Source organism: Macaca fascicularis, chromosome 7 (assembly GCF_037993035.2).
Source record: "Macaca fascicularis isolate 582-1 chromosome 7, T2T-MFA8v1.1".
Classification (NCBI taxonomy): Eukaryota; Metazoa; Chordata; class Mammalia; order Primates; family Cercopithecidae; genus Macaca; species Macaca fascicularis.
The window spans coordinates 94,250,001-94,277,158 of record NC_088381.1 but is presented as its reverse complement, the minus strand read 5'-3'; the positions used below and the strand labels follow the sequence as shown (position 1 = coordinate 94,277,158).

The following is a 27,158-nucleotide window of genomic DNA, read 5'->3' as shown; positions in this document are numbered from 1 at the left end:
GCGCCTGTAGTCCCAGCTACTCAGGAGGCTGAGGCAGGAGAATGGCGTGAGCCCGGGAGGCGGAGCTTGCAGTGAGCTGAGATCCGGCCACTGTACTCCAGCCTGGGCAACGGAGTGAGACTCCGTCTCAAAAAAAAAAAAAAAAAAAAAAAAAAAAAAAGAAATCTGTATGGTTTTATCTATATGGTTGAGAACAACTATCACACCTGTTCCAATGATTTAATAATCTTTTACAAGTACTACTTTAGTATATTTACATTTAGCTGTTTATGAGAACACTTTTTCTCCTAGTATTTAAAAAACGATCAACTGAAATGAAACTTTCCAGAATATTGTTATTGTTATAAATTGAATTTATAAAGCAGGGATCCTTTTGTGCTTAAAAGTATTTTTATGAATAATAGCTGGAAAACTTGTCGCATCTTTATTTCATTACATTTTCATTGTTTTAAGAATTTAAAGTAAGAAAATATAGAGACAACTTACTGTAACATTTCAACAGTCTTATAACTTGAAACCCAAACTTGCATAATTTTTACTTGTTTATTAAATATATTAAAATGTAACCTCTTAACAGATTATGATGTTTACCAACCAAAATTTTAATTATCTTAAGCACATTAATATTATCTAGAAATTTAAAATCATTGATTTTATTCTTGTTGAAAAGAAACAGCATCACAATTATTAAGGACAATTTAGATGAATGTAAGTTGTATCAATTATTAATACATGTCCAATATTTTATATATATGCCAAACAGAAAGGCAATAAAAATTGACAGAAGATCATATTAATCTAAGTGATTACAAATTCTGAGTGATTTGATATTAAATTTTAATTTTAATTAAAAGTTTAATTTGCAATTAAACTTTTTCTACATAGTTCTTAGCAATTAAGACCTTGTTGAGAATTTGTATCCAAGACAAGGTGGATGTCATATAAAACCTATAGTACTTCAGAATGATTTTCCATTAGATAGTACTTCTAATGGAAATAGAAGAGCTCAACACACATAGAATCATGCTTCTGTAGGTTAATCAACATGGATTCTAAGCTATATTGGGAGAAATGATCTCTAGATTTATTTAACACATACTTAGTCACCAGACTCATTATTCATCTGAGATTAGTACAGAACAGATTTTTACATGTATGTTAACTCCTCCCAGGTATCCTCTGTAGGAACAGTTGTAACCAACGGTAGAAAAATAAAACCTTTACTATTCAATTCGTAGAACAAATCTTAGCATGGAGTCATTAGCACATGTCTCAGCATAGTATTGCATGGAAAATAAAATACTATGGAATTTTTTAATTATTGAAAATGAAATCTCTCTTGAGAAATAGCAAGAATTAATTTAAAAAAAACAAAAATAGAAAATAAAAGATGTAAAACTTTTTAAAATTTTGAGGATTTACTGATTACTATAGTTCCCCTACCCCTTTTTTTAATATGATTTGGTAAAAATCTTGGTTTGACTCACTATTAGTTGTAGCCTTCCTAGAAGTATTTAGGTTTTAACTTTAGAAGAATCGGAAATTATTTGAGGAGTGGACTATATAAAACATGGTATGATGTTAGAACCAGTAGTATTTTGTTACTGGAGGACAGTGAATTAACCAGAAGCCTGCTAATTTCTTATTATTTTTTTTTTTTACTCTTAATGGCTTTATTGTACCCAAATTACAACTTTTGAAATGTTAAATGCAAAAATATGACTTCAAGTAATTTCATCTGCTTTTCCTGACACTGCTGAACCTTTAAAGTTATGCTTTTGCTCATATCTGAGTAATTTTGACAAATATATATTAATATAATGTAAAACATAATGCCCATATACAATTGTATCTTTAATATAAAAACATATCCCATTTTACCTACTTAGAAATATTATCTATTGAGGATGTAACATAAGCAATGCTATTTTGCTTAATGAACGTATGACACTTAAAAACATTCTTAACATCTTACACTTTTAAGGTTTTTCTGTTAGACATAAGAACTTTTTAAAATATCTTAATGAATTGTTCAACATGTGTAGATGGCCTTATATAACATATTATGTATATAGTAAGTGTATATGTTTAGAAGTGAAGTGAACAATAAATATGATTCCTAACATTTTTGTGTTTATTTTTAACACAGCTGATGATGCTATATTATACTCTTCATCTATATTAAATTTACTCTTTAGGATAAATGATAAAAATATTATGATAAATTTGTTAGAATGCTATTAGTTACCTGTTTATTAATATGAGGTTAATGTTTACATTTTCAGACGGGCCTTAAATTTATTAAAAATTAATATTTTAGAAGATAATGTGATATTAAGAACTCAGAACTTCACATTTAATTGCTTTTAAGTATGGATCCCTAAATTCATGTGGAATCAACTTGTTGGTGATGTTCAACATATTAAGTAGGTGGATAATTTTATGCCAAAGTAAACTTCATTTCACCACTTCTTCAAATCTCTGACTGTATTCATTGATAGGAAAGTGACTCTTTTGGTTTTATTCATTGAACTTCTTGAATTTTTTTTTTTTTTTTTTTTTTTTTTTTTTTAACATCTCTTTTCCCTCAAGAAAACAAGAGGGAAAGAAATGAAACTATTATTCATGAATATGATCAGGATACTTTTAGTACTCATGTGAATTTTTTATCAGTCACCATCATGATTTCAAGTCATGAATTTATTTTTACATGCTTATGCATGCATGTTTACATGCATTAGTTACTTAATTGATGTTAAAATCCATTAAATTCAAATGAATAGGAGAAAAATTTGTTCATAGGATTTTGTTCTCGTTATATTACATTTTATTTTATTTTGTTTTATTTAAATAATCAGTTTAAGGCTTATAAAGGTTGATTTGCTCCTGAACTGCTTTGTTTCCCAGACATTGCCATCTTCCCCAACTACCACCAAGTCCTCTCCATCTGATCCCATGACCACCTCCAGAGCTAATCAGGTACAGTATCATCCTGTCATCTACACCATACTTTTCACGGGTGATTGCCTGCAAACTGGAGAAAAAGATAATGGTGGGTTAAGGATTTATTCGTTCATTCACATATATGCACCATAATCAGATTCCAAATAACCTAAGAAAGAAAAATCAATTATTTCTAAAATTTTGTATGCATTTCTAATTTTAGATAACAAATACTATATTCAGATATTAAACTACTATAATTTTTTATTATTTTTCCTTAAAATTGTGACTACGTAATGGAGCTCTGAAGGCTATTTATTGAATTGGTATTTTTAATTTCCCTTATTGTATCTTCCTAGAATTTTTCATGTGTAAGTTAAGGATATCATATATGTAAAAAATAAATGTATAAATTGAGCAAAGGTATATCTTTAAAAGTGAACGCAATTTTATTTGCTTTTTATTTGAGACATGCCTTATTATGTAAACAACTTTCAACTATTGATGAAAAGCATTTCTAACAATCTAAAAGAATTGAAAATTGGTATTTGTGGTAATTTTAATGTTTAACAACTCAGGAGAAAATTCTAAGCATTTTCATTGCTCGACTGACAAACTTTGCAAGTAGAATATATTTTATTAGTTTGATTTATGATTGTTTTGGTACTATTTGTAGGTCATTCTTCAAAAATGTGGTTATTTTTGACAAATATAAGAAGATTATCTAAAATATTTGTGTAATTCAGAGTCATACTGTACTTTAATTTGACAAATGTTGAATAATATATTTATTAAAATTATTAAACACATTTTTATTTTGTCTGAGTTGAGCTTCATTTAGGTGAGAAATGTTATTTTCTTTAATATTTTTGCTTTTTTAATAATAAAAGGCTTTATGGGGTTATTTAAATATTAAATAAAAGCTTATCTGTTTAATATATTTTTCATATAGTTGACTAACAAATTATTAACTTTGAACTATATTTGCTAAATATATTAAATGTGATTTTTTCGTATTATCTAATATAAGACTATCAGAACTATTTTGCTGATTTGTTGATCCTAATACTTTTGCAACCTGAAGAAAGATTTAAATATAATAACTGGAAGCAAAACTGATATTTAGGATGATATTTTATATTACAGGTTTGATTTTCATTTTATACAATAGCGTTCCCTTCAAACAAAAGTATTTTATAATGCAAACATTTTTAGGTCCAATAAATTGGTTAGTAAAGTACACATCTCCCGTGGTAAAAACCAACACTTCTCTTTGAAGGAAATGGTATTACATAAAGTGACAATCAAGCTTGTATTATAAATGCATGAGGTTTAAAAGTATACTTACATTTTTACTCTACATACCTTATCTTTTACTGAGTTTTAATTGTATGGTGTAAAAACCTTTTAGGAAAACAACTGATTTTATGTTTTTAATATTTCTTCTGTACTTTATCATTCTGTCTTTTCCAAATGTAAACATGACAAACACAACCACATTAAAAATAAAACGAATGATTTTTCTCAAGGTAAAAATCCCTGGATCTAGAAGAGAAAATCTCCTTAATAATTTTGCCTTTGAAGCTAAATTTGTATTTTCTTTCATTTATTCTTATAAGAGCATGTGAATCTTTATAAAATGGTTTCTTAAAAGGCTAATTATATATTTAAGTTTACTAATATTATATTTTTACCCTCTAGATAAAGTGCTTGCCAAATCTAAGTTTTGCTATTTTGAAATAAGTCATTTGTAATTTTATATTCTGTCCACTATACTCTGTTATATTGTTACTTATACTCTGTTTTCTTCTGTTCTTGTACAAAGAAGCATAATATCTCCTGGATATCATGAAGCAAGATATAAGAGAAGAACAAAACAAAATCTGTAATTCATAGAAAGAATTGTAATCATCAATCTTTCATATTATTAATAGTTTATAAATACTTTTTCCCCAACAGTATTTTCCAGTAGATTCTAATCAAGTGGTAGGACAGAAGGAAATGTATTTTTTGTTGTTCATTTGTTTCTTGTCAATAGTCCCAATTAATATAGCTTTGCTATACTGACTTATATCTGGAAGTGTATAAACAAGATAAGAAAATAGGTTCTAATATGATCATCTTAAGCTATTTGTAATAAAAAGAACTAATGGATTGTCAATATTCAGAAAACCAAAAATAAAAAACACAGAAAACTATTCAAGGAGTAAGTTTGATCTGCATTTCCAATATTTAAAAATACTTTTTATTCTTTTAAAAATGATGACATGTTTCAGTACATACCGAATTTTACTTTATTAACCTTGAGACCCCTTAACACGTTTCCATAGGTCAGACTGACATACTCTGACTACAGTGTTGTCCTGTAATAATTTCCTCCTTAAAACTGAAAGACTATTATATGAGAAGTCTTATGAAATGATGGCATGGTGGCTCACACCTGTAATTTCAACACTTTGGAAGGCCGAGGTAGGAGAATCACTTGAGGCCAGGAGTTTTAGACCATCCTGGGCAACATAGCCAAGACCCTGTCTCTAAAAATGTATACATTTGAAAATTAACTGGTCACAGTGGCACTTGCCTATAATCCTAGCTACCTGGAGGCCGAGGCGGAAGGAGTGCCTGAGCCCAGGAGTTCAAGGCTGCAGTGAGCCATGATCATGCCACTGATCTCCACTCTTGTGTGTTACCTTAATTCTCAGTTTTCGCATCAGTGAAATTCAAATAATATCACCTCATAGAATTGTCATAAGAAGTGAAGAACAATTACCTCTTCTTAGAACAGTGTCTTGAATGTAACAAGCATCATATAAATTTTAGGTTATGTTTAATTTCTTATCTGTCAAGTGATAATGAAAAGGATTATTCTTTAACATAGTAAATAATAAAGCAAATAGCTTATTAAAGCTTTTGAGTTTTGCCTTTGGAAAGATTCTAGTATTAGTATTGGCTGTTTTTTCAAGTCTAAAATATTTCTGTAATTAAAGCCTGTCTCCTTTAAACTACTTTACAATTATTTTCTAGAAAGAGTACTCAGTTACTTGTTGCCTAAAAGTACATAAAATTGCTCTTCTTCCCCTACTGAAAAAGAAAAGTTATAAGAACTACCAGTTTGACAACTTCTTCTGTACATGTGTTGTATATTGTAAGGTACAAGTTTGATATTTTTCTACATATGGAATTTTAAATACAAAGCAGATATAAAGATACAGTAAATAGATCAGATTCTTTAAAGCAACATGTTTAAACTTTCAAATAAAACTTAAACAGAATCAGTAGTGTTCAATCAGTTCTAAGTTATTAATACTAAGTTACTTAGTCACTCCATTAAGATTCAACAAAATGGTTTGGTTAATCAGTGGTACCAAAAATTAAATTTTGGTTTTAATCTTAGTCCTTCTTGTTAGCTCTCCTGGAATTTTTCTGAAATTTCATGAAAAAATAAGAGAATGATTTCAGAAATATGTGTTTATAAACATTTGTTTATTTACTGATAAGTTTGAAATTATAAGCATTTATCAAAATGTATAAAACACATGAAAATAGGTAGCTGATATATAGTACCCTTACTGTGGCTACAGAAAAATAAAAATAAAAATAATTGGTCTCACTTTAAATTCATGACCACAAGTCACAAATAGATTCTTAATTCTGTCATTCATAAGCTCATTGACTTTCTTATTCTCTAGATGACTATTTCACAAGTTCTCCTCTCTTTTCAATACTGTATTAATTTTCTATTGCTGTAAAACAAATTACCACAAACTTAATGGCTTAAGCAACACACATTTATATTCTTATAATTTCTGTAGGTCAAGAGCCCAGGCATGATTTAAGCCAGGCAGGCTGAGCCCTTTGCTTGTGACCTCACAGGGCTGTAATCAGTGTCAGCTGGGCTGCAATCTCTTCTATAGGTTTGATTAATATGCTTCCCTGTTCATCCAGGTTGTTGGTTGTTGGCAGCGTTCAGTTTTTGTGAGGGTTTTTTTTTTTTTTTTTTTTTTTTTTTTTTTAAGCTGTTTCACTGAGGGCCACAACTTATAACTGGCTGTTGGCTACAGGCAATTCTCAGATTCTAGAGGCCACCCACGGTTACCTGCCACATGACCCTCTCCACAGGGCCATCAAAACTTGGCTGTTTGCTTCATGCAAGTCCATTAGGAGAATCTCTCTCCATTGTATGCCAGCAAAAATGGAGTCTTATATATTGAAGCAAATCACAGGAGTAACTTTCTTACCTCCTTTACCCTACAACATAATTTAATCATGCTAATGACATTGCATCATTTTTTCCATATTCTTGTAGTGAGAAGTAAATCATGTGTCCCGCTCACACTCAAGGGGAGAAGATTGTACAGGTTGTAACGCCAGTGGGTAGAGATCATGGAAGTTTTCCAAGAATTGTCCCTACCACAACCCCCACAATGTTTCTTGTTTTTTATACTCTCCCAGCTAATGACCTTACTTCTTTTCCTACTTCGCTGAGAAAACTGAAGCAATCAAAAGTGAACTTCCACAAACTCATACCAACAACTACTTAATGAAGCAGCATTTATACCCACATAGTCTGCCTTCTCATCAATTACTGTAGGTAGATTTTCCCTGCTCTTGTCTGAAACCATTCATTTCAGTTGTCCATTAAACATTCTTCCTTTACTCAAGAACTTTCCTTCATCAATTCTACCTTCTCTCTCCTTTTTCTGTCAAGTTTTTGCTCTCTACAGAATCATTCCCATCAGTGTGCAACTGTTTTTTCTGTCATCTTAGAAAGCCAAACAAAACTTTCTTCATGTCACTTCCCCCACCAGCTAATGCCCTGTTTCTTCTACTCCTTTGTAGTAAAACTTAACGAAAGTGTTACCTCTACTCTATTTCCCAGTGTTGGTATTCCCATTCTTAAAGCCACTTCGCTCAAATTTTTGCCTCCCCCATTCCACCAAAACTCTTTGCCAAAGACATCAATGATGAGCACTTTGCTAATTCCAGTAGTCTCTTCTTAGTCTACATATTACTTTACCTACCAACAATATTTTTTAAAATTTATCTCTTCCACCTCCTTGGTATACTTTCTTTACTTGACTTCCAGGATACTACACACTTTTGGTTTTCCTCCTGCATGGTTCCCCTTTGCTTCTTCTCAGAATCCTTGCTAGTTTATTCTCTTATTTCTATATACTTAATGATGAAGTGCTCCAAGTCTCAATACTTGGGAATTCTTCTGAGTCTTAATTCTTTGTCTTTCTCTATTACCTTGGCTTTTATGTGCTGACATCTGCAAAATTTATGTCTCCGTTGTGGGACAAATGTACTGTTACCTTAGTCCATTTTGTGCTGATGTAAGAGAATACCTGTGATGGTAATTTATAAAGAACAGAACATTTTTTCTCACAGCTCTGAAGGCTGGGAAGTCCAAGATCAAGGCACTGGCATCTGATGAGGGCTTTCTTGCTGTGTCTTGAAATCGCAGAAGACAGAAGTACAAAAAGGGGATGAACACTGTGTTCCTACATGGCTGAAGAGCAGAAGAGAGAAAACTCACTCCTGAAAGCTCATTTTGTAGTGTTATTAATCAAGTCCTCATGACTTAAACACCTCCCAAAAGGCCCCACCTCCCAAAACTGTTGCATTGAGGATTAAGTTTCTAACACATGAATTTTGGAATGGACAAAAACATTCAAACCATAGCAACCATGAACTAAAGAAGCTTAATCTTTATTATTCCTCACATGTGCAGACTTATTACCTAATTTTATGTTCAGAATTTTAAATTTTGTTTTCCCAAAGTTGTCCCCTAAAGTAGTATATGCTTCAGGCCCCACATAACTTGTGATCACCAGATCTCAAAGTAAAACTCCAGGCTATGTCCAGTTCCCCACTCAGTCTTTCCACTTACATCCCTAATTGACATCTTAAGTGCAATAAGTCCAAAAACTACCCCTAACCTGTTCCTTTTAAAATAAGTCAGTTTTTTATTTCTTTACTGCCACCTGAAATAGTTTGCCATTTCACTGAGTAAAAGTCAACATCTTCAAAATGACCTTAGTTAACTTATAAGAAAAAGCCTTTGCCACACTATCTCTATTTCCTGCCACTCACCTCCTCACTTATGTTGCCCCAACCACATTGACAGTTGTTGCCCCTTGCAGACATCGGGCATACCCTCACCTCAGTATTTTTATCTTGCTTTTCTCTGCATGAAATTTTCTTATCATAGAGATCTGCTTGGCTAACATCTTCATAACTTTCTAGTCTGTTCAAAATTCACCTTCTCCTTAGGACTTACCTGACCTCCTTATATGGCAACCTGGCCTCCCCCTTCCCGCCACACTCCTGATTCCCTTTGTCTTGCTGTTTTTTAAGCTTTGTTCCATTGCCTCATGAATACTGTATACTTGGCTTCTTATCATGTTTATTGTGTACTGTGTTTCTTACTCTCCGAGTAAACTAAATTGCATGAGGATAGGGATTTTTTCTGTTTTATTCTCTGATGTATGTGAAGCACTTGCCTGGGACATAATAGGTCCTCAGTAAATATTTGTTGAATGACTAGCATTAGTTGAAAGAATAGACTTACACGTCTATATGTTCTAAAATTATTTGTTTTTTTTACAATATTTGAAATGAAATTTTGCATAGAATTCTCTCTAAAAATGTAAACCAACTAGAAAAGGATAATTTTAGTTGAATGAAGAGGTTAAGCTAAAAGAACATAGCTTTCTTAGCTTGATGTCTATTTCATGCCTTACAGTATTCAGAGCACAATTTAATTTGAAAACCAGTTGGGCACTTGTCTCAAATACAAATATTATCATAATTCTCCAACAAAATATAAAAATTAGGGCCGGGTGCAGTGGCTCACGCCTGTAATCCCAGCACTTTGGGAGGCCGAGGCAGGTGGATCACTTGAAGTCAGGAGTTCAAGACCAGCCTGGCCAACATGGTGAAACCTTGTCTCTACTAAAAATACAAAAAATTAGCTGGGTGTGGTGGCGCACGCCTGTAATCCCAGCTACTCAGGAGGCTGAGGCAGGAGAATTGCTTGAACCCGGAAGGCGGAGGTTCCAGTGAGCTGACATCACGCCATTGCACTCCAGCCTGGGCAACAGAGCTAGACTCCATCTCAAAAAAAGAGAAAAATTAATTTATATTTCTTTCAGCATATGTGTGTGTGTAGTGTATTGTGTTTGTGTGATATCAAGATAATGTTCATCAGAAATATATAAGAAGGTCCTAGAAATATAATGACATCCATTTTTAATGAACTTACTGACTTTGTTATGTATATTAGATTTTATGTGCTTTGCTTATCATTAGGATGAGAGTTATGAAATTACTGATATTTGATTGTAATTTCCTGTGGCTCAACCTAGTATGTATCATATACATATCAAAATTGCAGACATTCCTAGAAATAAATTGAATCAAAAACACTAAATTCATATTACATAATATATAATTTTTATATAAGGGCATGAAACACTCCCTTAATAAATGGATAGCCTTATTATAATTTTTGTGGGGAAGATTTAATATAGAAATATCAATCCTTTTAAAATTAAAATATAAACATGATTTTCATCATATTCCCATTTTTCTGTGTTTTGAGAGAGATAAAATGATTTTAATATGTATGTAGGAACAAATCCCTGATAATTATCATCAGTCAACTAATAAAAGAATTATCAAGAAACTAGTAATACTGAGATCACCCAGCATTAAAATTTACTATAAATGTGTCACAATAAAAGTGACATACAAATAGATGCAATTGATAAATGAAGTATATAGGTATTTCTGAAATAGATCCAAGGAAAGTCATGCATCACGAATATGTTCTGAGAAAAGTATCATAAGCAGTATTGTTGTGTGAACATCATAGAGTGTATTTACATGAACCTAGATGGTATAGCCTATTACAATACACAGCCTGTTGCTCCTAGGCTACAAACCTATTCAGCATGTTACTGTACTGAATGTCGCAAGCAATTGTAACAGTGGTATTTGTATATCTAAAGATATCTAAACATAGAAAAGATAATGTTTTGGCTACTACATCACTAGGCAATAGGAACTTTGCAGCTCCATTATAATCTCATGGGACCACCATATATATAGCCTGCGATTGATGAAAACGTCACTATGCAGCACATGACTATATATGGGAACTTAATGTATGATAAAAAAAAAAAAAAAAAAAAAACAAAAAAAAAAAAACAGTGTGATCTAAGGATTTGGAGAACTGTGGTCTTGAGCCATAATACCTGGCTTCCAATCAAATCTTTGTTACGTCCGAAGTTTATAATGTGTGAGGCCACATTTTTTATTTTGCCATGCGTGTTTTCTCATTGAAAAATGTGGGCACCTACCTCGCAGAGTTGTCATGACTTTTTAATGAACGAATGCATGAGAAATATTTAGAACACTGTCTGGTCCAGAGTAATATATAAGTGTAATTTTAATTCATTATTAAAAAGGATGTTTTATTTTATAAATGGTGCTGGTATATTGACTGTCCACCTGAAAGAAAATAAATTTCCACCTCAGACGATATGCAGAAATAAATCTCAATGCATTCAAGATTGAAACTGTAAGACTATTTGAAATTATGGTGTACGAAATCAAGGATGACTTAAGCAAGAAGGAAATCCAAAACATAAAACGCTACCAGATTTGAGTATATAAACAGTTATTATTTTTGGTATAGCAGAATACACCATTAATAAGCAAAAGAAAACAAAAAATATGTTGAACACGTGACAATTAATTAGTATCTCGGCTATACAAAGAACTCCTAGGTTCATATGAAAACCCAATATAAAAATGTAAAGGCAATTTACAGAGGAGGGAATGGAAATGTACAATACAGATATAAAAACATGTTTAACCTCACCAGTTATCAGGGAAATTGCAATCAACATCACACAATTGCACTATTTTAAATCAGATAGACAAAACTTTGTGTATAATACACATATCAGAAATGCAAGATGTGTGTGTGTGTGTTTATAAATCTAAAGTGCTGGCAAAGATACAAGAAATAAACATGCTCATACAATGTTGATGTAAGAAATGCTACAACATTACAGCTTTTGAGATCTATCCTGTAAAACTTACTGCACCAATACATAGAAACAAATACAAGAATGTATGTGTGATAGAAGTTGGAAAGCAATTTCACCCTTAATCACTGGAGAGTGATTAAATAAATTCTGATATTGCAGAATAGTATGTGGTGAAGCTATTTAAAATGCTGAGTTAGATCTGCATGAACTAGCCTAGAATAGTGTCATACAATATGAAGAAAATTAAGTTGCTAAGAAACATTTGGCCCTATCTTTAACTGTCAAAAACCTTTGTTCATGTATTATTAGAGTGATGACAAAGAATATGAAAATTACTACATTTTACTTCTTATATCTCTACTTTGTTTTTAAAATGTAACAGAGGATACAAAAGAGAATGGAAAAAAAAAATCCTTACTTCAGTTGTGGCATATGCAATGTTTTAAGGAAGATAAAGCAGTAATTTCCCAAGGGGAAAACTGGTTGTCTTTGACATTACATGTGCATTTAAGCTACTTGGCTTCTTGATTTCCTACTCTTTTGATGCTTTATTGAGGTCAAGAAGGCTCACTGGGGAGAGGCTTCAGGCCTAGAGGAAGCACTTACTGACTGGCAAAGGGAGTGGCAATTGCTTCATATTTTAAAGTTATGCCAAATTAAATGATTGCGTAATATATGTAATATTTTTTATTTATCCTTTAGAGTTAAAACATAAAAAATACTCAACCCTAGCTTTATATCAAAATTACCTATGTAGATAATTAATAGACCTATTATGAGATGTTGCATCTATATTTGAACAGTCAGATAAATATTTCATGAAGCTTCTTGAAATGTTTGGGAAACACTTATATGATAAGAGCACATTAGTTTATAATAAATTGATAATTGTGTACTATGTGACACTGTCTCTTTTTTTCAAGTGTTAATTCATCAAGACTTTACCATGAAACAACATACATACTTTGTGATTTGAAAAATACTAAATTCGTACAAAAATTGATACGTAGGGATTAGTTTCAGCATTGAGATTAGTTGGGATTTACTAATTAATACAACTTAAATCTATGAAGGGTTATTATACAAAGGATGATTATCCTTTTAGATATAATTAGTGAATGTGAAGGTCTGGGACATTATTGTATACTACTGTGGACTTTATAAACACTATAGACTCAGGGCACACTGAATTTACAAAAAGAAAAATCTTTTTTTCGATAATAAATTAACCTTAGCTTAATACTTTTGACTATTACTAAATAGAGTTAGAGGTTCTCTTAGAGATTTTTATATGCAGATTACATTAGGAGTTTTGGGGGTGTTTTTGTTTTTGTTTTTTGAGATGGAGTTTCACTCTTGTTGCCCAGGCTGGAGTGCAATGATACGATCTCCGCTCACCTCAACCTCCTCCTCCCAGGTTCAAGAGATTCTCCTGCCTCAGCCTTCCGAGTAGCTGGGATGACAGGCATGAGCCACCATGCCTGGCTAATTTTGTATTTTGTTTTTTGTTTTGTTTTGTTTTGTTTTGTTTTTTAGTAGAGATGTTGGTTGGCTGTTGGTCAGACTGGTCTTGAACTCCCGACCTCAGGTGATCTGCCCGCCTCAGCCTCCCAGAGTGCTCGGATTACAGTCATGAGTCACCAAACCCAGCCTACATTAGGAGTTTTTAAGGTCGTTTAGCAATATTCTTGCCAAAAATTATCGATACGATTAAATAAGTGCTTCCTACCCATATTCATTCTGTTGCAGACTTCAGAGTTTGCTAGTGTGCTGTAGTGTAGATAGTCTATTATCCATAGCAGTGATGGGAATCAAATCTCCCTTAGGGCAAGTTAACAATACCACTGAAAGCAGCACACCATTAATGTTTTCAGGTTAGTATTACAACACAGTATTTAGTAAATACCAGGTTATGTGACATCCCAAAATCCCTTTTAAAAGTGTGATTTTATCTGAAGGCCTTTTTAAGTTTATGAAAAGCCTAAGACTTTCAGATTGAAGAAAGTAGTACACATCAGGGAAAAGAGTTAATGAAATAGTTGCTCTGTAACATTCCTTATTTTACATCCCATATATGGCTCAGGCATTGGTAAAATGCATAGAATACTGTGTCTAGTATTGGCTCGTATTAGGTAGATTTGCAAGATTCTCTGGACGACTTAGTAAGCAAAGGTGGTTTCTCTGTTTCATGAAAGTTTTCCCTGCAGCCATAGCTGCAGTAATTCTTGCACATAGTATATTCTCAAGACAGAACATTATGCATGCCTTTATATAACCACACCATTTAATGTCTCCTTATTCCACAATGTGTATTTATTTTCTTGTTTTGTGTGTGTATACAGTTCAATAGAATTTTTCATTTTTCAAGCAAAGCCATATAAAATTGAAAATATCTAAAATAGCAAAATTTGATGGTTATCAAGTTTATTTTAAACTTTTTTTTTTTAAAGAATGCTTAGATACGTGAATGTGTTCACATTATTTTCTCAGATAAAAGTAATTTTGCAAAACTGGGGAGTTTGATACCTTCTCGCTTTGGAATAAAAAAGTGTTTTTCCTTTTGACCTCAGAAATTTATAATTAGCCTTTTTGGTTATTAATTTTTCTAATTTTTTATCATTAGGAATTTTTCAGGAGACAATAAGTTGATCATTTTCGTTTATTCTGAATCTAATGCCTTATAATTCATTTTATTGGTGTTTGGTTTCGTTCATATTTCTTATTCAATTACTATTTAAAAATATTTTTGAAAAAGAAAACATTCCTTTTTATTACCTGGCTTCGAATTGCTTTTAGCCAAGTAACAGAAGTTTTAAAATTAGTGTATTCTTATATATGATTTATTAAATATTATAAATGAACTATTTCACCCATATATATAAAAAGAATATAGTTTTGTAATAGTATAGTTTGTTAAATTGCAGATGTGCTTCAGTAACCTTTTAAATGTAAATCAATGTTTATATGGTTATTTATGTCAAGTATTAATGAAATAATAATGTATAATATTTTCTTTTTTTTTTTTTTTTTTTTTTTTTCTTGAGACGGAGTCTCGCTCTGCCGCCCAGGCTGGAGTACAGTGGCCGGATCTCAGCTCACTGCAAGCTCTGCCTCCCGGGTTCACGCCATTCTCCTGCCTCAGCCTCCCGAGTAGCTGGGACTACAGGCGCCCGCCACCTCGCCCGGCTAGTTTTTTTGTATTTTTTAGTAGAGACGGGTTCCACCGTGTTAGCCAGGATGGTCTCGATCTCCTGACCTCATGATCCGCCCGTCTCGGCCTCCCAAAGTGCTGAGATTACAGGCTTGAGCCACCGCGCCCGGCCAATATTTTCATTTTCTTAATGACAGTCATTTGGGATAGTAAATAATCAACCTCCCATTACTAGTAAGATACTGAAATATAAGCGTTTATTTTTTAAAATAAATATTGCTTTTAGGAAAACTGTTGGTGAAATTAAAATAATAAGAAATATATAATTCACCTAATCTGTAAATATAAACTACTTGTAAGTAATTATAATTTAATAAATCATTTCAAAAATATGGGACATCAGACTTTTCAACTAATATTTAATTTTAATGGTAAAAATGACAATCAAAAATGCATAAAGATACAATAAAAATCCAAATTGTGAAAGTTTTCCTTATAACTTAATTCTCTAGATACATAAATTTAAACAGAGATAGATTTTCAAACATAGTTGAGACATTTACTTCCAATGTTATCTTATTTAGTTAGGTTATGTCATAGAGTATTAAACCATAAAGAACTCAAATTTTTAAAAAGTTCTTTATTCCTAGATTAACTTTATTTTCTAAATAAAGTGTGCTTTTTATAAACGGGCATTCAGGTTAGATGCATGATTTTCATTTAAAACTATGATTTTGAATTTTTCTACTTAAAAATTTTAAAATATTTTCTAGATGTTCTTTTCTGTCATTTATCAACTCACTATTTTATGGTCATGCATATTTTACAGTCCTTTGCTTAATGACAGTGATATATTCAGAGAAATGCAGCATTAGGTGTTTTTGTCATTGTGCATACATCATGGAGTGTACTTACACAAACCTGGAAGGTATAGCCTAATACACACCTAGGCCCTTGGTATAACCTATTGCTTCTAGGTTACAAATCTGTACAGCATGTTACCTTAATAATACTGCAGGCAGTTTAACACAATATTAACTATTTGTATAGCTAAACATATCAAAACAAAAAAGTACATTAACAATATTAAAAATACAGAATAAAAGTTAAAAAATGGTACTCCTATATATATAATACATGTATAATATGTAATATAATATAATATACTCCTGTATAGGGAACTTACCATGAATAGAATTCACAAGGCTAGAAATTGCTCTGGGTGAGTCAGTGATTGAGCAGTGAGTGAATGTAAAGGCCTGGGACATTACTGTACTCTACTGTAGACTATCAACACTGTACACTTAGGGCACACTAATTGTATAAAAATGAACTTTCTTTCTTTAATAATTAACCTTAGGTTAGTATAACTTTTTGCTTCATATATTTTTTAATGTTTTTGCTTTTTGGCTCTTTTGACTTTTAAACACTTAGCTTAAAACACTAATATATTGTCCAAAAATATTTTCTTTTTCCTTATTCTGTACACTTTTTTCTTGTTTCCTTTCAGCATTTGTTTTAGGTTCGGGTAATTTTACATGAGTAATTTGCATGTCGCTGAGGTTTGGTGTATGAATGATCCCAGATAGTGAGCATAGTGCTCAATAGGTGGTTTTTCAACCCATTCCTCCTCCCAACCTCTCCCCTCTGGGGGAGTCCCAGTGTCTATTGTTGCCATCTATATGTCCATGTTTACTCAATGTTTCGTTTCCTCTTATAAGAGAGAACAATCAGTATTTGGCTTTCTGTTTCTGCATTAATTTGGCCTCCAGATACATTCATGTTGCTGCAAAGGACATAATTTTCTTCTTTTTTACAACTTTATAGTATTCCATAGTGTGTATATATCACATTTTACTTATCCAGTCCACCGTTGATGGGCATATAGGTTGATCCCATGTCTTTGCTATTTTGAATAGTGTTGTGATGAACATACTAGTACATGTGTCTTTTTTGTAAAGTGATTTATTTTCCTTTGGATATATACCCAGCGGTGAGATTGCTGGGTCAAATGGTAGTTCTGTTTCACGTTATTTGAGAAATCTCCACACTGCTTTCTGCAATGGCTGAACTAATTTACATTCCCACCAGTAAAATATAAGTGTTATCTTTTCTCTGCAACCTCTCCAGTATCTGTTATCTTCTGACTTTTTAATAACCATTCTGACTGATGTCAGATGATGTCTCATTGTGGATTTGATTTGTATTTCTCTAACAATTAGTGATGTTGAAAATTTTTTCATATATATGTTGGCCACATGTTTGTTGTCTTTTGAGGCATGTCTGTTCATGTCCTTTGCCCATTTTTAGTGGGGTTGTTTGTTGCTTTTTTCTATTTAGTTTATTTTCATTTTGTTTTAAAACTTTTTAATTAAAAACTAGGACACCAAAACTAAGACACACATTAGCCTCCTCCTACACAGGGATGGTATCACCAGTGCCACTGTCTTCCCCCTCCACATCTTGTCCCACTGAAAGATCTTTGGGGGCAGTAATACACATGGAGCTATCCTCTCCTATGATGACAATGTGTTCTTCTGGATTACTTCCTAAAGGACCTGCCTGAGGCTGTGTTATAGTTAACTTTTCTTTTTTAATTAGTAAATAGAATACAGTCTAGAATAATGATAACAAATATAGTGTCGTAAATATATAAGCCAGTAACAGTCGTTTATCATCATTGTCAGGTTTTATGTACTGTGCACAATTGTATGGGCAATACTTTGTGTACAACTAGCAGAACAGTAGGTTTGTTTACACCAGCATCACCACAAACATATGGGTAATGCTTTGTGATAGGACGTTAACAAGGGTTACAATGTCGCTAGGTGACAGAGATTTTTCAGCTCCATTATAATCCTATAAGATCACCATACATGGTCTGTCGTTGAATCAGTCTTTGTTATTTGGTGCATGACTGTATATACATTTAAATATTTTGTATTTTTATAATGCCACTGGATTTCAAACCCTATGAAAGCAGAGATCTTATCCTTTTCATTTACCCCTACATCCCCAACATTTGGAATTATACCTGGCACGTAATAGCCACTCAATAAATAATTGTGCAATAAATTCCAGAAATGTGCTAAAATTATTTTTTCATTGTTCTACTTTTCGAGGATTCATTTATTCTGCAGCCTAATTTTGGACAATTGTTTCATTTCCTTTTGTTACACTGCTTTTAAAAAATAAGACAAAGTGTGTATGGTAAGAGAAAAAACTCATCTGAAATGCAATCTCTATTGCTCTCTTTCTGTTTTACCTGAATATAATTACATACTTTTACACTATTTAACCCAAACTACATGTATATGTATGTGTATATGTGTGTGTGTGTGTGTGTGTATTCAACTTTGCATTGGTATTTTTTACATCATTTTATAATTTCATACAGTGCCTGCATACTGTCCTTCGTATATGACATTCTGTGTTGTGACTTTTAAACACTCAGCGTAAAACACTAATACATTATGCAGTGTACTAGTGTTCATGGTACAGTGTACTAATACATTGTACAATGTTCTCTGTTTTGGAAATTTCCCCAGGAGAATTGCAGAAGGAGAGAAACAAAGTGAAAGATTAAACCCATTTCATAACTTGACGAATACTACAATATGATTTGAAAAAGGCAATATATACTGACACCAATGTTTTAAAAAAGAAAAAGATTAATAGTTTACCCCCTCCCTGATTTATATTTGCTTTATGTTTTACTTGATGGTCAATTTTGCTGCTCTACCTTGAATATATCTTTGATCATTTTAGAAATTAAATATTTTCCTACCTAACTCTTTAATTTTCATTATTTAACAATTTGCTTCACTTTTACTTCCCCCTAAATAATTTCATCTATTCCTATGTCTTTAAATACAATTTATATGTTAACTCCCACATTTCCCCTGGCCTCCAGCCCCATAATCAACCACTTATTTGGCATCTTCACTTGGATGACTGATAGGCATTTTAAGCTTAAAATGGATAAAATAGAATTTCTTCCATCCTCATCTTTCACCCCTTTTGCACCATTTACTTCAATGAACACAGCCCTATTTTTATTTTCATAGCTATTTTTTACTTTTTAATTTTAATGTTTAGTTTACAACATTAAATTGAAAACATTAGTTTTCATTTCAAATATTCAAATATGTTTAATACATCTTTTGTTAATCAGAATTAAGAACTCTGAACATGTGTCTTATAACATGTGCCCTGAAAGAGCTGGGCTAAAAAGAGGTGATTTAAAATAATAATGATTTCAAAGAGCTTTTTGTTAACACACGGATGATGAAGACTTACAGGCCTTTCATCAATATAACTTCAATATAGTAAAATCTGGTTTAGTAAGCATTAAGAAGACAATTCCCCAAATTATTTTCACTTTTAAATAATGGGCTTCCCTGCAATAGTTTATTATTATATGACCTTCATAGTTTTTTAATAGTTATTTAACTTCTAGTAGTTTTCTTTTTTGAAATAATTATGTCTAAAGTGCTCATCATCTCAACATAACAGGAATAGTTTCAAGTGTTTCTCTTCTGTTCCTCCTTCTCCTAGAAAGCATAGGTTTTCTTTTCTGTTTTTCTTATTCCTAAGTTATATCCCTCCCTGGGATATAGTGTTGTATATCTTTAAATTTTGAATCATGTTTCAGGGGCAAAGTGAAATAATGTGTTAAATGGAAAAAGAAGTAAGTTAAATTTTGTCTTTAGAATATTGTCTGGGTAATTCAGTGGGGAGTTGAAGGAGGGGCTCATTGAAGAGTTTTGAACAGAATTTTCTCATAATGCTAAAATAAAGACCCCTTATCCTCAGTCTCACTAAGTTGTCTGATTTTATAGATGATGAAACTGAAGTGATTTGAGAAAGATCACATAGCAGAGCCAAGGTGAGACCACATATCTATTAACGGCCAAGTCTATATTTTTATTATACTACAATATGCTTTAGAGAGGATAAAGTAATAAGACTGAAGAACAGCACAGAATAGGACATATAGATCTAGGGAGCAGGGGAAGTCACAGATAGCTCCTAGGTTTAAAATCTGAGTTGGCAGTGGGTGAAGGGTAAAAATACATGAGACAAGGCGGCATGGTGTTTTATGAGAGATATTAGACATTGCTATGAAAACTGTTCTGCCTTTGATTTGGTTATCAAAAGTAGAGTAAACAAACTAGTGGAGAGTTAGAACTGCTTTTTAAATTCTTTTTGGATACTTCTATTCATGTAAATCTGTTGTACATATTTTATCAAATCAGTGCATTCACACAGGCAGTTATTTGTTTATTTGAAGTCTATAGTCAAAAGAAAGGATGCCATTTTTTCAGTTTGCTTTGTTCAACAACTCAATGTAGATTCCCCAAAATGGCACATGTATCTCCATTTGATGCTACTAAGTGGAGCCTCAGTAGCCTAAATTGTAATACATTGGGAAAATAAAAACATTTATCTGGTTAGATTATATAGTGTATATCATGGTAAAAAGTAAATTAATCTACTTGTTTTTCCTTACCAGAACTATGATATCTTGACTATTAAGTTTAAGAGATAAAATGAAATGTCAATATTTTGATAGGCAAATAATGCATGATATAACAAGAATGTAAAAATATTTTCAAAGATACTTTTTGGTCAGTTACAAATTATAGAAGCCCTCAAAATTATAGAAATTATCATAATTCAATTCAAATTTATTTAAGCAAAAAAGAGAGTTGTATTTCCTCTGTGCTGGCTTTAGACATGGTTAGATTCAGATGCCAAAAAATGCTGTCTTATTTTTATCTAAGTTAACTTCATTTTCAGTCAGGTTCTTCCTTTTCTCATAGTAGTGGTAAGATAGCCACTAGCAATGACAGGCTGGTGTTCTACTAGATTAGGAACACAAATATCTCTTTACCGACAAGTTTACCAAATTCTCATGCTCTTGCTTGGCCATCCTGTGTGATGTGCTCAAACCCAAACCAGTAAAGGTTATGGGTGTGAGTATAGCAACAGGTCAGACCTGGGTCATGTTTTTACTTCTAAAGCAAGCTTGTCCAACCTGCGCCCCAGGATGGCTTTGAATGTGGCCCAATACAAATTTGTAAACTTTCTTAAAACTTTTCTATTTTTTTCTTTGCATTTTTTAAAGCTCTTCAGCTATCATTAGTGTTAGCATATTTTATGTGTGGCTTGAGACAATTCTTCCAGTGTGACCCAGGGAAGCCAAAAATTGGACACCCTTGTTCTAGAGGTATTGAAAGATTGTCAGCCTTATCTGAGGCAGGTACACTAAGAATGCGAAAGGGTGTTTTCCAGAGGAAAACTGGGGTTCTGTTGCCAGAAGAAGAATGACTGGATACCAACTGAATGACTGAGTAAAATAACAGGTATCCACTGTTGATAGGAATTGCTTTATAAGTGTAATGTCATATATGTGTAGTAAATATGGCAGCCCTAAATAAAATAATTCATGCTATTATTTGGGAGTAATGGAACTTGTTTTGCATTTACTTCAATATATGGTTTTATTAAATATTTTTTTTATTTTTCTGCCATGATAATGAAGAAATATGATGCCTATAGATAATCTCATTCCTTTATAGCCATAAAACCATCATGAGTTGGAGTTCTTGTTTGTCGAAAGAGTAAATATATCTTAATGTCTATTTTTAATTAGAAACATATCAATGTTAAAATCGATTTATGTGGTATTTTTAAAACTCATAGGATTCTTACAGAAGTTATTTTGTGATTGCAAATAGAGAAATTGTAACTTTATTACTTTTGTTCTGAATCACAGTTGATGCTAGGATAATTAGTATAATTACATTGTTAATCTTTCTCTTTTTTTGATATAACAAATAAGTTGTGAGTCTAGAATAAGGAATACTTAAGTAAAGATTCTTTTAATTTAAAAGTAGTAGTTTTAAGCTGAGTACAGTGGCTCACACCTGTAATCCCAGCTACTCAGGAGGCTAAACCAGGTGGATCGCTTGAGCCCAGGAGTTCGGGGCTGCAGCTATGGTTGTGCCACTGCACTCCAGCCTGGGTGGCAAAGGGAGACCCTCCTCTCCAAAAATAAATAAATAAATAAAATTATTGAAACAGTTCATCACTGCTAAAATCGGTTTAGATTTGAAACAGGAACTGTCCAACACAGAAATAACAGTGACCAAATGCATGGAAATATTTGGTTCTGAAAAAAGAGTGTACGGATATTACACATATGTGAAAGACCATTAGGGAAATATCTTCATCTCTCAAGGATTTTCTTACCTATTCTTTCTTTTTCCAGTTAAACTTTGTGTCTCCTTTATAACCTTTATATACTTCTGTGCCAGCACCTTTAAGACTCCTGCACTGATACACACTCATTTTCTACATCTCTAAGCTCCTTAAAGGCAGGAACAGTGTCATATATATCCTTTATCTCCAGCTTTCAACACAGGGCTTGGGCCATTCAGTAAGCATTTATAAATGATTAGGTGGATGCTAGCAAATATAATCATAACTCTGAAGGGAAATCCGATTTGTAACTGTCAAGAACATATCTGATTTAGTTTTATACATGTTATACCAAATAATTTGTATGCATGCCATTGAAGATCAGTTCTTTTCTCCCAATTCTTTAGAAATAAGAATATGTATATTTATTTCAGCCAGCACATTAACAGACTTCACCAGTGAAAATGAATCCATGTACACAGTTAGAATTTGCTATTTGTCATTTCAGTTGGAAGTTAAATACTATCAATGTACAGACATTGCTTTGGTAAATGCCTTTATCTAAGAAGTAAGAGAAAATAATCTACCTTACATAATTATCTTTCCTTCTCTGTTTTTTCCCACCAGTAGTCAGTTATCCACCACCTCAAAGCTTCCATGTTTTTCTGTCTCACTTTTCCGTAACTCTGGCCCGACACTTAAAATGTAAATATAACACTACTCTCCTTGTAATATTATTTAACTGAATTTCAGTTTTTTATCTCAACTTCTTTTCAGAGAGTCTGTTTCCTATGTCTGCCCATATTAGATTAATATTGTATGCAAATAGATATAAATATATTTTTTAATTCTTCAGAGAAAAAAAAAAGACAGTGTAATGCAAAGAGGATTCTCATGTTCTTTTGTCAAAAATAAAAATTGGATGATAAATGCCTTGTGTAAGCTATTAAGTATTTACTTTTATTAAATTTTGAAAACTTTTTATGTTTATGTTTCCATTAATTTTCTAAATTTGGTAGTCTTATACAGAATAGCGTATTGCCTAAAATTAGAAAATGCTATATATTGTAATTACTAAGATGCAAACATTAAGTCTGCTCTTAAGTCATAACACATCTCTAGGTTTTTAATCTTGCCAACAAAATTTGGGGCCACATCAATATTTAATTAAACATTGATTGTGGTTGACAGATTTTTTTATTTAAGATTCTTTGAAATGGTTAAACACTAAAATTCAGGAGAAGGTATTAACTACATAAAAGCACCTTTATATAAAGATAGACATTGTCATATAATTCTTCAGTTTTCAAAGATATGGATATTTTTGCAAGGTGTTTACTGTCATTAAAAGTTAACATTACTTCGAATTATATATTGTTTCAAAGTTTTTGAGTATTGGTTGGGCGTGGTTGTAATCCTAGCATTTTGGGTGGCCGAGGCAGGTGGATCACCTGAGGTCAGGAGTTCGAGACCAGCCTGGCCAACATATAGTGAAACCCCTCTCTACGAAAAGAATACAAAAATTATATGGGCGTGGTGGCACAAGCCTTTTAATCCCAGCTACTTGGGAGGCTGAGGTAGCAGAATTGCTTGAACCTGGGCGGAGGAGGTTGCAGTGAGCCGAGATCACGCCACTGCACTCCAGCCTGGGTGACAGAGCAAGACTCCGTCTCTCAAAAAATAAATAAAATAAATAAATAAATAAATAATAAAACTTTGAGTATTGAAAAGAAGGAAAAATAATTAAAGGGTTTTTTTTAAAAAAAAAAAAAAAAAGACAAGCTGATGTTCAATAATGTAAGTGCAATACCCACATGTGCAAGTTGTTTTAGATAATAGTTTTAGAGTTAAAAAGAAAAAAAAAAACTGTGAAAAAACATATATAATGTGAGACTGATTTGCCATGTAGTAGAAATTAATATCTTCACACATTTCATAGAGTGGATGTTATAAAATTATTAATAAAATTTCATTACCTTTTATTATCAGCCTATAATTAACCTTTTCTGTGCTGTTCTGCTTCAGGGTGGTTATCACACAGGAAATCATTACATTGAACAAAACAAAAATGATTACTTGTAACTTAAAATAACATAAGACTAGGTCTTTTGAAAGTCTTGGCCGATTAATACATTTTTCTTCATTAAAAATACGTTAAAGCACTGCAGTTTGCCAGTACATATATGTCTGTTTTTTGTTGTTGTTGTTGTTGTTGTTGTTGTTGTTGTTGTTGTTGTTTTGAGACGGAGTCTGCTCTGTCGCCCAGGCTGGTGTGCAGTGGCGCGATCTCAGCTCACTGCAAGCTCCACCTCCCGGGTTCACGCTATTCTGCCTCAGCCTCCCGAGTAGCTGGGACTACAAGCGCCCGTCACCACGCCTGGCTAATTTTTTGTATTTTTAGTAGAGACGGGGTTTCACCGTGTTAGCCAGGATAGTCTCGATCTCCTGACTTCGTGATCCGCCCACCTTGGCCTCCCAAAGTGCTGGGATTACAGGCGTGAGCCACCGCACCCGGCCCATAATGTCTTCAATAATATTACAAAAAGGTTATCATTTTGAAAAGAATTGCTTATTCATAAAAATACAATCATATTTAACATTCAGATACTTAAATCCTTAAAAGTGCATTTTCTCAGTATTTCATGTGTACACGATAAAAATAAAGATGATTGTAATTCATCTGTATAATTGGTATAGTATATATCATGGTTTAACTTTCTAATTGTAACACATTAACTTTTCAGACAAATAATTTTCTACAAAAAGAAGCTGTGAGCAAAATTAACAAATATTATAAAAATACTTCTCAGTCTATTTCTTGAAACTGAATCCACTTAATCAGGGAATATGAAGTTTGTGTTTAACATTCCCAAGAAAACTTAAACTATTTCTCAAACTTTCTAAGTTCTTGAAAACTTGGACTATTTTCCATTAAGTGAAATGATTATATAAACAAATTATAATTAAACAAAATTAAATTTCTTGTATTACTGTAAATTGTGTGTATGGAAATAAAATGAGGTGTGTGTGTGTGTGAGAGAGAGAGAGAGAGAGAGAGATATGTATAAATATATTTTATGAGGTGACTTGGTTTAGAATTTGCATTTATACTTTCTCTGCTTGCAACCTTCCAGAACAAAATTGCCTAAAATGCATGGCTGTATTTCTTTAAAATATTCTTATCCAAATTTGTGTTTTAAAGATAGCATTAGAGATGCTTGCTAAAAATTAGCTAATGAAATCTCTCATAGAATACCTCAAACAACTAAATGTCCTGCTCAAATTTTAGCACATTTTTTTAGCCTGCCCATTTTAATGTTTGGAACAAGGAAAGCTTACTTCAGTGCTTTGTCAGTGACACAACAATCACAAGTTTTGACCTACCCAGTGAGACATAAAACATTGACATATGTGTCACTATGCTTCCATAATATAATTTTAAATGTTAGTATTTATATTTTAATTTTAGGGATGATAGAAAATTTCATATTCATTTGATATTTCTTATAATAGTTTTTTATTATGATTAAATAAGTCAAAATATGCTGATTTTTGTGGCTGGATGTTTCAATACAAATAAAAATGTCTATATGTGGTCATCCTGGACTGAGTATTCATGTCACTGCCGTAATTTTTCAGTATCTTCTGAAAATATGGTAGTACCATTTGGTAAGATGGTAGTAAGCCCTAATTTTAAAACTGTAGCTATGATAGTCAACAAAGCAAATAATTAGACTAATTATTTTATAAATATAGATAGTGCAGCTAGGTAATATAATTCTTAAATAGGGTTAGTCTACCCCAAGCCATTGAAAAATTAAAAATTATTAATTATTAGAAATCACTCATTATTATGAAGTTATATTTCATGTTAGTTTAAATAAAAATACTAACAATTTTGCTAACCTTTATCTCTGAAAACAGTCATGAAACAAGTAAGATTTTTAATAACAAATATTCTGGGTGATAAGGAACATGAAATTAATGTTTTGAAGGGACTCAAGCTTGAACTTTCCTACTGTTATCTTTATTAACTTTGCTTTATAATTCTACATTCTTTGTTTTTGAAATGTTTTAGAACAAAGCATTTTCTTAAAGTTACAATAGGTGAAGAATCATCAACAGCATTGTGATTTTTGGAGCTATATAGAAGTGTTACCTTTGGTGTATAGTTATGATTCCCTCTTGTTAACATACTGATTTCTTATAAATTCTATTGCAAAATGCACAGTGACTCAAGGAAAAATTTTATTTAATAATTTTGACCTGAAAATTGAGTTTTTCCTTTGAAAATTCGAATTTGACAAGGTAGTTGTATTAAAGTGTGATAAAAGTCACTTTAAAGTTGTGATGTTTCTGTCTTTCATAAATTATGTTTAAACTAATTTTCAATTTATTTACTTTTCTAGGATAGCAAAGTAATATAATGTATGTGCACAAAACAGAAGTATTATTTATACGTATTTTTTTTAATTACAGGTAAAGATTATAGTTCCCAACAGCACAGCAGGTCTGATAATAGGGAAGGGAGGTGCTACTGTGAAGGCTATAATGGAGCAGTCAGGGGCTTGGGTGCAGCTTTCCCAGAAACCTGATGGGATCAACTTGCAAGAGAGGGTTGTCACTGTGAGTGGAGAACCTGAACAAAACCGAAAAGCTGTTGAACTTATCATCCAGAAGATACAAGAGGATCCACAAAGTGGCAGCTGTCTCAATATCAGTTATGCCAATGTGACAGGTCCAGTGGCAAATTCCAATCCAACCGGATCTCCTTATGCAAACACTGCTGAGGTGTT

The 27,158-nt window shown here is 32.3% G+C and overlaps 1 protein-coding gene across 6 annotated transcripts in view; it reads left to right on the top strand.

The window, feature by feature from the left end:
• The window catches only part of NOVA1 (NOVA alternative splicing regulator 1), a 153,153-nt gene that overhangs the window by 123,236 nt on the left and 2,759 nt on the right, over nt 1–27,158 (top strand). For 2 of the 6 annotated variants that reach the window (XM_005561004.5, XM_015453264.4), the window contains exons 4-5: nt 2,908–2,979; nt 26,842–27,158. The exon at nt 26,842–27,158 is cut by the window's right edge and continues 2,759 nt beyond it. In XM_005561004.5, the coding sequence (XP_005561061.1) occupies nt 2,908–2,979; nt 26,842–27,158 (389 nt within the window). Of the gene's footprint in view, nt 1–2,907; nt 2,980–19,997; nt 20,045–26,841 lie in introns of those variants that run through there. The other 4 variants (XM_045396247.3, XM_045396248.3, XM_015453265.4 and 1 more) reach the window with 3 other exon arrangements.